The sequence below is a fragment of the Vigna unguiculata genome, unplaced genomic scaffold (assembly GCF_004118075.2).
Source record: "Vigna unguiculata cultivar IT97K-499-35 unplaced genomic scaffold, ASM411807v1 contig_419, whole genome shotgun sequence".
In the NCBI taxonomy this organism is placed as follows: Eukaryota; Viridiplantae; Streptophyta; class Magnoliopsida; order Fabales; family Fabaceae; genus Vigna; species Vigna unguiculata.
Genome location: NW_021011130.1, coordinates 1 through 16,076, shown reverse-complemented (window position 1 = coordinate 16,076; position 16,076 = coordinate 1). Strand labels below are relative to the sequence as shown.

The 16,076-nt window shown below is 27.8% G+C and overlaps 2 protein-coding genes and 2 pseudogenes across 2 annotated transcripts; all 4 read left to right on the top strand.

Moving 5' to 3' along the window:
* Positions 1-1,935: 1,935 nt before the first annotated feature.
* Positions 1,936-3,795, top strand: LOC114171925 (sugar transport protein 1-like). The gene is made up of 4 exons (XM_028056699.1): positions 1,936-2,071; positions 2,191-2,516; positions 2,622-3,251; positions 3,352-3,795. The coding sequence occupies exons 1-4, from the start codon at positions 1,936-1,938 to the stop codon at positions 3,793-3,795; spliced, it is 1,536 nt and encodes a 511-aa protein (XP_027912500.1).
* Positions 3,796-5,968: 2,173 nt separating this feature from the next.
* On the top strand, positions 5,969-7,824 carry LOC114171924 (sugar transport protein 1-like). The gene is made up of 4 exons (XM_028056698.1): positions 5,969-6,104; positions 6,220-6,545; positions 6,651-7,280; positions 7,381-7,824. Exons 1-4 carry the CDS (start codon positions 5,969-5,971, stop codon positions 7,822-7,824), a joined length of 1,536 nt encoding a protein of 511 aa, XP_027912499.1.
* Positions 7,825-9,994: 2,170 nt separating this feature from the next.
* On the top strand, positions 9,995-11,856 carry LOC114171923 (annotated as a pseudogene).
* Positions 11,857-14,019: 2,163 nt separating this feature from the next.
* On the top strand, positions 14,020-15,884 carry LOC114171929 (annotated as a pseudogene).
* Positions 15,885-16,076: the final 192 nt, after the last annotated feature.

The following is a 16,076-nucleotide window of genomic DNA, read 5'->3' as shown; positions in this document are numbered from 1 at the left end:
ATTATTTTCAAGTAATAAAAAATAAAAATTTAAATGAAATGATACAACCATTGTAGTGTTGTGTTTCAGTGAGTGTGTGTTGCTGTTAGAGTCATATTAGTGGTGTTTGTAGTTAAAAAGTTTTGTAGATTTTTAGCAAAACTTCAAACGGCCATAACTTTTGCTCTGGTTATCGAAACAGGACAAATTTTATATCAATTTGGGGTAGAATTTAATAACATTATTTTAGTCCAACATAAGATTTCAATTAGAAAATTTAAATTTTATCAAATTAAATAAAAAAATAACTTTTTGATTAGATTTTTATTTAATACTACTGTTTATCTTCTAGAATAATATAATTTAGTAATATTTTATTTACCTTTATTTTTATAACACAAGATTTCAATTAAAAAACTTTTAAATTTTATAAAATTAAATATAAAAAGATATTTTTCTTTAGTTTTCAATTTAAAATATTTTGAAAATATTTCAATATCTTTATTTTTTTTCTCATTTTTTTAATTTAATTCAATTAATATAATACTTTAATGTAATTTATTTATTTGGAAACTTCGTTTCATTAATCTTTTTCTTACCTTCTTCCTGTAGTAAAAGATTTCAACTAAAAAAATTTAAAATTTCATTAAATTAAATAAAAGGGCAACCTTTTATTTTTCTTAGTCAAAAATATTTATCTATTTATAAATATTTCTCAATTTTTTCAATACAAATATACTACAAGTTTTTTAATTAATTATATATTTTATTCTTTAGAAAACCATATTTTACTAATTTCTTATTAATTTTTTTATATCACAATATTGGAATTAAAAAACTTTAAAATTTTATCAAATTAAATAAAAAAAAATTATTTGGTTTTGAATTTAAAATGTTTTGAAAATATTCATGCATTTTTTTAATTTATTTTGACATATTTTTAATATAATTTTATTATAAGATTTTTATTTAATTCTATTATCTTTATCTTTTAGAAAAGATTATTTGAATGATATTTTCCTTATCTTCTTCCTTGTAGTACAATATTTCAATTAGAAAACTTAAAATGTTATCAAATTAAATAAAAAATAATAATCTTTTCTATTTTTAATTTAAAATGCTTTTTAAATATGTATTTATGGTTGAATATTTCTCGATGTTTCGATATATTTATATTTTTTTATTTTTTAGACAATGATAATTTTACTAATATTTCATGATCTTATTTTTTTTATTATGTTAGATTTCAATTATGAAACTAAAAAAAATTATCAAAACAATTAAAAAAGATACTTTTTATTTATTTTGAATTTAAAATACTTTGAAAATGCTTATGTATTTTTTTATTTTTTTCTCATTTTTTAATATAATTCTATTATAAGATTTTTAAATTTTCTATTTTTTTAATATTTCTCCCTTAAGATTTTTAGAAAACTTGATGTTATTAATATTTTTTCTTATCTTCTTTCTATATCACAAGATTTCAATTAAAACAATTTAAAATTTTATCCAATAAAATAAAAAAGTAACTTTTTTATTTTATTTTTTAGTTTAAAATATTGATCTATTTTTAAATATTTCTCATTTTTTAAATATAATTATACTATAAGATTTTTAGTTAATTCTATTTCTTTTAATTTTAGAAAATGATACTTTAGTAATATTTTATTAACTTTTTTTTTTCTATGGCACAAGATTTCAATTGAAAATCATTTAAAACTTATCAAATTATGTTTTTAAGATAAAAGATTTTATTTTTCTTTCAAGATATAACAAGTTATTCTTTTAAAGATGTAAAAAGATAAAAGATATAACTAGAAGATAAAATTCAATCAATGCAATGCAATAACGTCACTCTATAAATTAAGGTAACATTGGAGCATTGATACATTGAAGTTTTTTTTTTCTCTTCTCAATTTTACTTGAGTTGAAGTTTTCAATTCTCGGTCATTCAAAATGCCGGGAGCTTTCATCTCAAGTGGCCCTTCAGAATCAAAGAACTATCCAGGAAAACTTACTGTTCGGGTGTTCGTAGCATGCTTCGTAGCTGCATTTGGAGGATTGATATTTGGCTACGACCTTGGCATATCTGGTATACATTTTCATATATATATATATATATATATATATATATATATATATATTTTGGAACATGTTTTTCTTACATCTTATCATTATAGTTTTGGTTACAAAAGAGATAAATATGTGTAGGTGGTGTGACTTCTATGGATCCGTTTCTGAAGAAATTCTTTCCTGAAGTGTATGCAAAGGAGAACAATATAAAGCCCTCTGATAACCAATACTGCAAATTCGATAGCCAAACATTAACGTTGTTTACATCATCTTTGTATTTGGCTGCACTTGTTGCCTCGGTGTTAGCATCCACTGTGACTCGACTCACCGGAAGGCGAGCTATCATGTTTTGTGGCGGTCTGCTCTTTCTTGCTGGTGCTCTATTGAATGGCTTCGCTCAACATGTTTGGATGCTCATTGTTGGTCGCATTCTACTTGGCTTCGGAATTGGATGCGCCAATCAGGTTATAAACATACATATTTGTTATATTCTCTTTGAAAAGAAAAACATTCCTTATATTTCGTATTATGGTACATAAAATGCTAACGCAATAAAGTTGTGTGGACAGTCTGTGCCAATCTATATGTCTGAGGTTGCTCCCTACAAGTACCGAGGAGCACTTAATATGATGTTCCAATTGGCAATCACTATTGGTATCTTTGTTGCCAATGTTCTTAACTACATTTTTGCCAAAATGGAGAATGGGGAAGGATGGCGGTATAGCTTGGGTTGTGCAATAGTTCCTGCTATCATGATCATGTTTGGTGCAATCATTCTTCCAGATTCACCGAGTTCCTTAATTGAACGTGGTCTTGATGAGAAGGCCAAGAAGGAACTTATCAAAATTCGAGGAACCACGGACATTGATCAAGAGTTTGAGGATCTTATGGCAGCGAGTGAATCCTCCAAAGCAGTGAAACACCCTTGGGTCTCTTTGTTGAAGAGACAATATAGACCTCAACTCGCGTTTGCCATAGCCATTCCCTTCTTCCAACAACTCACTGGCATGAACGTGATAATGTTTTATGCTCCTATTTTGTTTAAAACCATTGGTTTTGGAGCCACTGCTTCTCTCATGTCGGCCATGATCATCGGCGCTTGCAACGCAATTGCCACTCTAGTCTCCATATTCACTGTTGACAAGTTCGGGAGACGTACCCTTTTCTTAGAAGGAGGGGCACAAATGCTTATCTGTCAGGTAACATTTTCTTTTTCCGACATAATCTTTGTGAAAATCTTCAAACTCTTTTTATTGATATATTATAATTAATATTGTATTTTTATTTGGTTTGGTGTAGATTCTGATAGCTATGGCGATTGGACTCAAATTTGGAATTGATGGAAACCCAGGAGTGTTGCCAAAGTGGTATGCTATCATGGTTGTGTGCGGCATATGTATCTACGTTGCAGGATTTGCATGGTCTTGGGGTCCTTTAGGGTGGTTGGTTCCGAGTGAAATTTTTCCGCTTGAGGTGCGATCAGCTGCACAAAGTGTTAATGTTTCTGTTAACATGATCTTTACCTTTGTCATTGCACAAATTTTCACCACAATGCTCTGTCACATGAAATTTGGACTCTTCATGTTCTTTGCATGCTTTGTCTTTGCGATGACAATATTCATCTTCAAACTTCTACCTGAGACTAAAGGGGTTCCCATCGAAGAAATGCACATTGTATGGCAGAGTCATCCCTACTGGAAAAAGTTTGTTACTCCAAACGCTTCTCCAGAATCCGTGTGTTAGAGGATGAACAATTGGTTATGGTTTTTTGTATTAAGACCATTGGTAGTAGATTTTTTATTTTTTATTTTTGGTTTGATATTCTCAATTTCTTCCATGTAAGGGCTACCAATAATAGTACATTAATATTATTTTCTATGTTTAACATTTTATGAATAAGTTTTATATATTATGATTAGCACAACCATTATTATAATAATATTTTATTCTATAATATTTTCTTAATTATCAATAAAATTACAAATTATTTTCAAGTAATAAAAAATAAAAATTTAAATGAAATGATACAACCATTGTAGTGTTTGTGTTTCAGTGAGTGTGTGTTGCTGTTAGAGTCATATTAGTGGTGTTTGTAGTTAAAAAGTTTTGTAGATTTTTAGCAAAACTTCAAACGGCCATAACTTTTGCTCTGGTTATCGAAACAGGACAAATTTTATATCAATTTGGGGTAGAATTTAATAACATTATTTTAGTCCAACATAAGATTTCAATTAGAAAATTTAAATTTTATCAAATTAAATAAAAAAATAACTTTTTGATTAGATTTTTATTTAATACTACTGTTTATCTTCTAGAATAATATAATTTAGTAATATTTTATTTACCTTTATTTTTATAACACAAGATTTCAATTAAAAAACTTTTAAATTTTATAAAATTAAATATAAAAAGATATTTTTCTTTAGTTTTCAATTTAAAATATTTTGAAAATATTTCAATATCTTTATTTTTTTTCTCATTTTTTTAATTTAATTCAATTAATATAATACTTTAATGTAATTTATTTATTTGGAAACTTCGTTTCATTAATCTTTTTCTTACCTTCTTCCTGTAGTAAAAGATTTCAACTAAAAAAATTTAAAATTTCATTAAATTAAATAAAAGGGCAACCTTTTATTTTTCTTAGTCAAAAATATTTATCTATTTATAAATATTTCTCAATTTTTTCAATACAAATATACTACAAGTTTTTTAATTAATTATATATTTTATTCTTTAGAAAACCATATTTTACTAATTTCTTATTAATTTTTTTATATCACAATATTGGAATTAAAAAACTTTAAAATTTTATCAAATTAAATAAAAAAAAATTATTTGGTTTTGAATTTAAAATGTTTTGAAAATATTCATGCATTTTTTTAATTTATTTTGACATATTTTTAATATAATTTTATTATAAGATTTTTATTTAATTCTATTATCTTTATCTTTTAGAAAAGATTATTTGAATGATATTTTCCTTATCTTCTTCCTTGTAGTACAATATTTCAATTAGAAAACTTAAAATGTTATCAAATTAAATAAAAAATAATAATCTTTTCTATTTTTAATTTAAAATGCTTTTTAAATATGTATTTATGGTTGAATATTTCTCGATGTTTCGATATATTTATATTTTTTATTTTTTAGACAATGATAATTTTACTAATATTTCATGATCTTATTTTTTTTATTATGTTAGATTTCAATTATGAAACTAAAAAAAATTATCAAAACAATTAAAAAAGATACTTTTTATTTATTTTGAATTTAAAATACTTTGAAAATGCTTATGTATTTTTTTATTTTTTTCTCATTTTTTAATATAATTCTATTATAAGATTTTTAAATTTTCTATTTTTTTAATATTTCTCCCTTAAGATTTTTAGAAAACTTGATGTTATTAATATTTTTTCTTATCTTCTTTCTATATCACAAGATTTCAATTAAAACAATTTAAAATTTTATCCAATAAAATAAAAAAGTAACTTTTTTATTTTATTTTTTAGTTTAAAATATTGATCTATTTTTAAATATTTCTCATTTTTTAAATATAATTATACTATAAGATTTTTAGTTAATTCTATTTCTTTTAATTTTAGAAAATGATACTTTAGTAATATTTTATTAACTTTTTTTTTCTATGGCACAAGATTTCAATTGAAAATCATTTAAAACTTATCAAATTATGTTTTTAAGATAAAAGATTTTATTTTTCTTTCAAGATATAACAAGTTATTCTTTTAAAGATGTAAAAAGATAAAAGATATAACTAGAAGATAAAATTCAATCAATGCAATGCAATAACGTCACTCTATAAATTAAGGTAACATTGGAGCATTGATACATTGAAGTTTTTTTTTCTCTTCTCAATTTTACTTGAGTTGAAGTTTTCAATTCTCGGTCATTCAAAATGCCGGGAGCTTTCATCTCAAGTGGCCCTTCAGAATCAAAGAACTATCCAGGAAAACTTACTGTTCGGGTGTTCGTAGCATGCTTCGTAGCTGCATTTGGAGGATTGATATTTGGCTACGACCTTGGCATATCTGGTATACATTTTCATATATATATATATATATATATATATATATATATATTTTGGAACATGTTTTTCTTACATCTTATCATTATAGTTTTGGTTACAAAAGAGATAAATATGTGTAGGTGGTGTGACTTCTATGGATCCGTTTCTGAAGAAATTCTTTCCTGAAGTGTATGCAAAGGAGAACAATATAAAGCCCTCTGATAACCAATACTGCAAATTCGATAGCCAAACATTAACGTTGTTTACATCATCTTTGTATTTGGCTGCACTTGTTGCCTCGGTGTTAGCATCCACTGTGACTCGACTCACCGGAAGGCGAGCTATCATGTTTTGTGGCGGTCTGCTCTTTCTTGCTGGTGCTCTATTGAATGGCTTCGCTCAACATGTTTGGATGCTCATTGTTGGTCGCATTCTACTTGGCTTCGGAATTGGATGCGCCAATCAGGTTATAAACATACATATTTGTTATATTCTCTTTGAAAAGAAAAACATTCCTTATATTTCGTATTATGGTACATAAAATGCTAACGCAATAAAGTTGTGTGGACAGTCTGTGCCAATCTATATGTCTGAGGTTGCTCCCTACAAGTACCGAGGAGCACTTAATATGATGTTCCAATTGGCAATCACTATTGGTATCTTTGTTGCCAATGTTCTTAACTACATTTTTGCCAAAATGGAGAATGGGGAAGGATGGCGGTATAGCTTGGGTTGTGCAATAGTTCCTGCTATCATGATCATGTTTGGTGCAATCATTCTTCCAGATTCACCGAGTTCCTTAATTGAACGTGGTCTTGATGAGAAGGCCAAGAAGGAACTTATCAAAATTCGAGGAACCACGGACATTGATCAAGAGTTTGAGGATCTTATGGCAGCGAGTGAATCCTCCAAAGCAGTGAAACACCCTTGGGTCTCTTTGTTGAAGAGACAATATAGACCTCAACTCGCGTTTGCCATAGCCATTCCCTTCTTCCAACAACTCACTGGCATGAACGTGATAATGTTTTATGCTCCTATTTTGTTTAAAACCATTGGTTTTGGAGCCACTGCTTCTCTCATGTCGGCCATGATCATCGGCGCTTGCAACGCAATTGCCACTCTAGTCTCCATATTCACTGTTGACAAGTTCGGGAGACGTACCCTTTTCTTAGAAGGAGGGGCACAAATGCTTATCTGTCAGGTAACATTTTCTTTTTCCGACATAATCTTTGTGAAAATCTTCAAACTCTTTTTATTGATATATTATAATTAATATTGTATTTTTATTTGGTTTGGTGTAGATTCTGATAGCTATGGCGATTGGACTCAAATTTGGAATTGATGGAAACCCAGGAGTGTTGCCAAAGTGGTATGCTATCATGGTTGTGTGCGGCATATGTATCTACGTTGCAGGATTTGCATGGTCTTGGGGTCCTTTAGGGTGGTTGGTTCCGAGTGAAATTTTTCCGCTTGAGGTGCGATCAGCTGCACAAAGTGTTAATGTTTCTGTTAACATGATCTTTACCTTTGTCATTGCACAAATTTTCACCACAATGCTCTGTCACATGAAATTTGGACTCTTCATGTTCTTTGCATGCTTTGTCTTTGCGATGACAATATTCATCTTCAAACTTCTACCTGAGACTAAAGGGGTTCCCATCGAAGAAATGCACATTGTATGGCAGAGTCATCCCTACTGGAAAAAGTTTGTTACTCCAAACGCTTCTCCAGAATCCGTGTGTTAGAGGATGAACAATTGGTTATGGTTTTTTGTATTAAGACCATTGGTAGTAGATTTTTTATTTTTTTATTTTTGGTTTGATATTCTCAATTTCTTCCATGTAAGGGCTACCAATAATAGTACATTAATATTATTTTCTATGTTTAACATTTTATGAATAAGTTTTATATATTATGATTAGCACAACCATTATTATAATAATATTTTATTCTATAATATTTCTTAATTATCAATAAAATTACAAATTATTTTCAAGTAATAAAAAATAAAAATTTAAATGAAATGATACAACCATTGTAGTGTTTGTGTTTCAGTGAGTGTGTGTTGCTGTTAGAGTCATATTAGTGGTGTTTGTAGTTAAAAAGTTTTGTAGATTTTTAGCAAAACTTCAAACGGCCATAACTTTTGCTCTGGTTATCGAAACAGGACAAATTTTATATCAATTTGGGGTAGAATTTAATAACATTATTTTAGTCCAACATAAGATTTCAATTAGAAAATTTAAATTTTATCAAATTAAATAAAAAAATAACTTTTTGATTAGATTTTTATTTAATACTACTGTTTATCTTCTAGAATAATATAATTTAGTAATATTTTATTTACCTTTATTTTTATAACACAAGATTTCAATTAAAAAACTTTTAAATTTTATAAAATTAAATATAAAAAGATATTTTTCTTTAGTTTTCAATTTAAAATATTTTGAAAATATTTCAATATCTTTATTTTTTTCTCATTTTTTAATTTAATTCAATTAATATAATACTTTAATGTAATTTATTTATTTGGAAACTTCGTTTCATTAATCTTTTTCTTACCTTCTTCCTGTAGTAAAAGATTTCAACTAAAAAAATTTAAAATTTCATTAAATTAAATAAAAGGGCAACCTTTTATTTTTCTTAGTCAAAAATATTTATCTATTTATAAATATTTCTCAATTTTTTCAATACAAATATACTACAAGTTTTTTAATTAATTATATATTTTATTCTTTAGAAAACCATATTTTACTAATTTCTTATTAATTTTTTTTATATCACAATATTGGAATTAAAAACTTTAAAATTTTATCAAATTAAATAAAAAAAATTATTTGGTTTTGAATTTAAAATGTTTTGAAAATATTCATGCATTTTTTTAATTTATTTTGACATATTTTTAATATAATTTTATTATAAGATTTTTATTTAATTCTATTATCTTTATCTTTTAGAAAAGATTATTTGAATGATATTTTCCTTATCTTCTTCCTTGTAGTACAATATTTCAATTAGAAAACTTAAAATGTTATCAAATTAAATAAAAAATAATAATCTTTTCTATTTTTAATTTAAAATGCTTTTTAAATATGTATTTATGGTTGAATATTTCTCGATGTTTCGATATATTTATATTTTTTATTTTTTAGACAATGATAATTTTACTAATATTTCATGATCTTATTTTTTTATTATGTTAGATTTCAATTATGAAACTAAAAAAAATTATCAAAACAATTAAAAAAGATACTTTTTATTTATTTTGAATTTAAAATACTTTGAAAATGCTTATGTATTTTTTTATTTTTTCTCATTTTTTAATATAATTCTATTATAAGATTTTTAAATTTTCTATTTTTTTAATATTTCTCCCTTAAGATTTTTAGAAAACTTGATGTTATTAATATTTTTTCTTATCTTCTTTCTATATCACAAGATTTCAATTAAAACAATTTAAAATTTTATCCAATAAAATAAAAAAGTAACTTTTTTATTTTATTTTTTAGTTTAAAATATTGATCTATTTTTAAATATTTCTCATTTTTTAAATATAATTATACTATAAGATTTTTAGTTAATTCTATTTCTTTTAATTTTAGAAAATGATACTTTAGTAATATTTTATTAACTTTTTTTTTTCTATGGCACAAGATTTCAATTGAAAATCATTTAAAACTTATCAAATTATGTTTTTAAGATAAAAGATTTTATTTTTCTTTCAAGATATAACAAGTTATTCTTTTAAAGATGTAAAAAGATAAAAGATATAACTAGAAGATAAAATTCAATCAATGCAATGCAATAACGTCACTCTATAAATTAAGGTAACATTGGAGCATTGATACATTGAAGTTTTTTTTTTCTCTTCTCAATTTTACTTGAGTTGAAGTTTTCAATTCTCGGTCATTCAAAATGCCGGGAGCTTTCATCTCAAGTGGCCCTTCAGAATCAAAGAACTATCCAGGAAAACTTACTGTTCGGGTGTTCGTAGCATGCTTCGTAGCTGCATTTGGAGGATTGATATTTGGCTACGACCTTGGCATATCTGGTATACATTTTCATATATATATATATATATATATATATATATATATATATATATATTTTGGAACATGTTTTTCTTACATCTTATCATTATAGTTTTGGTTACAAAAGAGATAAATATGTGTAGGTGGTGTGACTTCTATGGATCCGTTTCTGAAGAAATTCTTTCCTGAAGTGTATGCAAAGGAGAACAATATAAAGCCCTCTGATAACCAATACTGCAAATTCGATAGCCAAACATTAACGTTGTTTACATCATCTTTGTATTTGGCTGCACTTGTTGCCTCGGTGTTAGCATCCACTGTGACTCGACTCACCGGAAGGCGAGCTATCATGTTTTGTGGCGGTCTGCTCTTTCTTGCTGGTGCTCTATTGAATGGCTTCGCTCAACATGTTTGGATGCTCATTGTTGGTCGCATTCTACTTGGCTTCGGAATTGGATGCGCCAATCAGGTTATAAACATACATATTTGTTATATTCTCTTTGAAAAGAAAAACATTCCTTATATTTCGTATTATGGTACATAAAATGCTAACGCAATAAAGTTGTGTGGACAGTCTGTGCCAATCTATATGTCTGAGGTTGCTCCTACAAGTACCGAGGAGCACTTAATATGATGTTCCAATTGGCAATCACTATTGGTATCTTTGTTGCCAATGTTCTTAACTACATTTTTGCCAAAATGGAGAATGGGGAAGGATGGCGGTATAGCTTGGGTTGTGCAATAGTTCCTGCTATCATGATCATGTTTGGTGCAATCATTCTTCCAGATTCACCGAGTTCCTTAATTGAACGTGGTCTTGATGAGAAGGCCAAGAAGGAACTTATCAAAATTCGAGGAACCACGGACATTGATCAAGAGTTTGAGGATCTTATGGCAGCGAGTGAATCCTCCAAAGCAGTGAAACACCCTTGGGTCTCTTTGTTGAAGAGACAATATAGACCTCAACTCGCGTTTGCCATAGCCATTCCCTTCTTCCAACAACTCACTGGCATGAACGTGATAATGTTTTATGCTCCTATTTTGTTTAAAACCATTGGTTTTGGAGCCACTGCTTCTCTCATGTCGGCCATGATCATCGGCGCTTGCAACGCAATTGCCACTCTAGTCTCCATATTCACTGTTGACAAGTTCGGGAGACGTACCCTTTTCTTAGAAGGAGGGGCACAAATGCTTATCTGTCAGGTAACATTTTCTTTTTCCGACATAATCTTTGTGAAAATCTTCAAACTCTTTTTATTGATATATTATAATTAATATTGTATTTTTATTTGGTTTGGTGTAGATTCTGATAGCTATGGCGATTGGACTCAAATTTGGAATTGATGGAAACCCAGGAGTGTTGCCAAAGTGGTATGCTATCATGGTTGTGTGCGGCATATGTATCTACGTTGCAGGATTTGCATGGTCTTGGGGTCCTTTAGGGTGGTTGGTTCCGAGTGAAATTTTTCCGCTTGAGGTGCGATCAGCTGCACAAAGTGTTAATGTTTCTGTTAACATGATCTTACCTTTGTCATTGCACAAATTTTCACCACAATGCTCTGTCACATGAAATTTGGACTCTTCATGTTCTTTGCATGCTTTGTCTTTGCGATGACAATATTCATCTTCAAACTTCTACCTGAGACTAAAGGGGTTCCCATCGAAGAAATGCACATTGTATGGCAGAGTCATCCCTACTGGAAAAAGTTTGTTACTCCAAACGCTTCTCCAGAATCCGTGTGTTAGAGGATGAACAATTGGTTATGGTTTTTGTATTAAGACCATTGGTAGTAGATTTTTTATTTTTTATTTTTGGTTTGATATTCTCAATTTCTTCCATGTAAGGGCTACCAATAATAGTACATTAATATTATTTTCTATGTTTAACATTTTATGAATAAGTTTTATATATTATGATTAGCACAACCATTATTATAATAATATTTTATTCTATAATATTTTCTTAATTATCAATAAAATTACAAATTATTTTCAAGTAATAAAAAATAAAAATTTAAATGAAATGATACAACCATTGTAGTGTTTGTGTTTCAGTGAGTGTGTGTTGCTGTTAGAGTCATATTAGTGGTGTTTGTAGTTAAAAAGTTTTGTAGATTTTTAGCAAAACTTCAAACGGCCATAACTTTTGCTCTGGTTATCGAAACAGGACAAATTTTATATCAATTTGGGGTAGAATTTAATAACATTATTTTAGTCCAACATAAGATTTCAATTAGAAAATTTAAATTTTATCAAATTAAATAAAAAAATAACTTTTTGATTAGATTTTTATTTAATACTACTGTTTATCTTCTAGAATAATATAATTTAGTAATATTTTATTTACCTTTATTTTTATAACACAAGATTTCAATTAAAAACTTTTAAATTTTATAAAATTAAATATAAAAAGATATTTTTCTTTAGTTTTCAATTTAAAATATTTTGAAAATATTTCAATATCTTTATTTTTTTTCTCATTTTTTAATTTAATTCAATTAATATAATACTTTAATGTAATTTATTTATTTGGAAACTTCGTTTCATTAATCTTTTTCTTACCTTCTTCCTGTAGTAAAAGATTTCAACTAAAAAAATTTAAAATTTCATTAAATTAAATAAAAGGGCAACCTTTTATTTTCTTAGTCAAAAATATTTATCTATTTATAAATATTTCTCAATTTTTTCAATACAAATATACTACAAGTTTTTTAATTAATTATATATTTTATTCTTTAGAAAACCATATTTTACTAATTTCTTATTAATTTTTTTATATCACAATATTGGAATTAAAAAACTTTAAAATTTTATCAAATTAAATAAAAAAAATTATTTGGTTTTGAATTTAAAATGTTTTGAAAATATTCATGCATTTTTTAATTTATTTTGACATATTTTTAATATAATTTTATTATAAGATTTTTATTTAATTCTATTATCTTTATCTTTTAGAAAAGATTATTTGAATGATATTTTCCTTATCTTCTTCCTTGTAGTACAATATTTCAATTAGAAAACTTAAAATGTTATCAAATTAAATAAAAAATAATAATCTTTTCTATTTTTAATTTAAAATGCTTTTTAAATATGTATTTATGGTTGAATATTTCTCGATGTTTCGATATATTTATATTTTTTTATTTTTTAGACAATGATAATTTTACTAATATTTCATGATCTTATTTTTTTATTATGTTAGATTTCAATTATGAAACTAAAAAAAATTATCAAAACAATTAAAAAAGATACTTTTTATTTATTTTGAATTTAAAATACTTTGAAAATGCTTATGTATTTTTTTATTTTTTTCTCATTTTTAATATAATTCTATTATAAGATTTTTAAATTTTCTATTTTTTTAATATTTCTCCCTTAAGATTTTTAGAAAACTTGATGTTATTAATATTTTTCTTATCTTCTTTCTATATCACAAGATTTCAATTAAACAATTTAAAATTTTATCCAATAAAATAAAAAAGTAACTTTTTTATTTTATTTTTAGTTTAAAATATTGATCTATTTTTAAATATTTCTCATTTTTTAAATATAATTATACTATAAGATTTTTAGTTAATTCTATTTCTTTTAATTTTAGAAAATGATACTTTAGTAATATTTTATTAACTTTTTTTTTTCTATGGCACAAGATTTCAATTGAAAATCATTTAAAACTTATCAAATTATGTTTTTAAGATAAAAGATTTTATTTTCTTTCAAGATATAACAAGTTATTCTTTTAAAGATGTAAAAGATAAAAGATATAACTAGAAGATAAAATTCAATCAATGCAATGCAATAACGTCACTCTATAAATTAAGGTAACATTGGAGCATTGATACATTGAAGTTTTTTTTTTCTCTTCTCAATTTTACTTGAGTTGAAGTTTTCAATTCTCGGTCATTCAAAATGCCGGGAGCTTTCATCTCAAGTGGCCCTTCAGAATCAAAGAACTATCCAGGAAAACTTACTGTTCGGGTGTTCGTAGCATGCTTCGTAGCTGCATTTGGAGGATTGATATTTGGCTACGACCTTGGCATATCTGGTATACATTTTCATATATATATATATATATTATATATATATATATTATATATATATATATATTTTGGAACATGTTTTTCTTACATCTTATCATTATAGTTTTGGTTACAAAAGAGATAAATATGTGTAGGTGGTGTGACTTCTATGGATCCGTTTCTGAAGAAATTCTTTCCTGAAGTGTATGCAAAGGAGAACAATATAAAGCCCTCTGATAACCAATACTGCAAATTCGATAGCCAAACATTAACGTTGTTTACATCATCTTTGTATTTGGCTGCACTTGTTGCCTCGGTGTTAGCATCCACTGTGACTCGACTCACCGGAGGCGAGCTATCATGTTTTGTGGCGGTCTGCTCTTTCTTGCTGGTGCTCTATTGAATGGCTTCGCTCAACATGTTTGGATGCTCATTGTTGGTCGCATTCTACTTGGCTTCGGAATTGGATGCGCCAATCAGGTTATAAACATACATATTTGTTATATTCTCTTTGAAAAGAAAAACATTCCTTATATTTCGTATTATGGTACATAAAATGCTAACGCAATAAAGTTGTGTGGACAGTCTGTGCCAATCTATATGTCTGAGGTTGCTCCCTACAAGTACCGAGGAGCACTTAATATGATGTTCCAATTGGCAATCACTATTGGTATCTTTGTTGCCAATGTTCTTAACTACATTTTTGCCAAATGGAGAATGGGAAGGATGGCGGTATAGCTTGGGTTGTGCAATAGTTCCTGCTATCATGATCATGTTTGGTGCAATCATTCTTCCAGATTCACCGAGTTCCTTAATTGAACGTGGTCTTGATGAGAAGGCCAAGAAGGAACTTATCAAAATTCGAGGAACCACGGACATTGATCAAGAGTTTGAGGATCTTATGGCAGCGAGTGAATCCTCCAAAGCAGTGAAACACCCTTGGTCTCTTTGTTGAAGAGACAATATAGACCTCAACTCGCGTTTGCCATAACCATTCCCTTCTTCCAACAACTCACTGGCATGAACGTGATAATGTTTTATGCTCCTATTTTGTTAAAACATTGGTTTTGGAGCCACTGCTTCTCTCATGTCGGCCATGATCATCGGCGCTTGCAACGCAATTGCCACTCTAGTCTCCATATTCACTGTTGACAAGTTCGGGAGACGTACCCTTTTCTTAGAAGGAGGGGCACAAATGCTTATCTGTCAGGTAACATTTTCTTTTCCGACATAATCTTTGTGAAAATCTTCAAACTCTTTTTATTGATATATTATAATTAATATTGTATTTTATTTGGTTTGGTGTAGATTCTGATAGCTATGGCGATTGGACTCAAATTTGGAATTGATGGAAACCCAGGAGTGTTGCCAAAGTGGTATGCTATCATGGTTGTGTGCGGCATATGTATCTACGTTGCAGGATTTGCATGGTCTTGGGGTCCTTTAGGGTGGTTGGTTCCGAGTGAAATTTTTCCGCTTGAGGTGCGATCAGCTGCACAAAGTGTTAATGTTTCTGTTAACATGATCTTTACCTTTGTCATTGCACAAATTTTCACCACAATGCTCTGTCACATGAAATTTGGACTCTTCATGTTCTTTGCATGCTTTGTCTTTGCGATGACAATATTCATCTTCAAACTTCTACCTGAGACTAAAGGGTTCCATCGAAGAAATGCACATTGTATGCAGAGTCATCCCTACTGGAAAAGTTTGTTACTCCAAACGCTTCTCCAGAATCCGTGTGTTAGAGGATGAACAATGCGGGTAGGCCTTTTCAGAATCTCCAACGAAGTCTTTTTCCTACTTAACTGATTTTTGTGTTCGGATTTTCTCTATTTTCAGTCAACTTGTGTGTTTTGTTCGTGTATTTAGGATTTGCAGTTGGGCTTCCTATTATGCCATTTTTACCCCTAGAAGGCGTGACGCCTGGCGATAAGGATTGTCCGA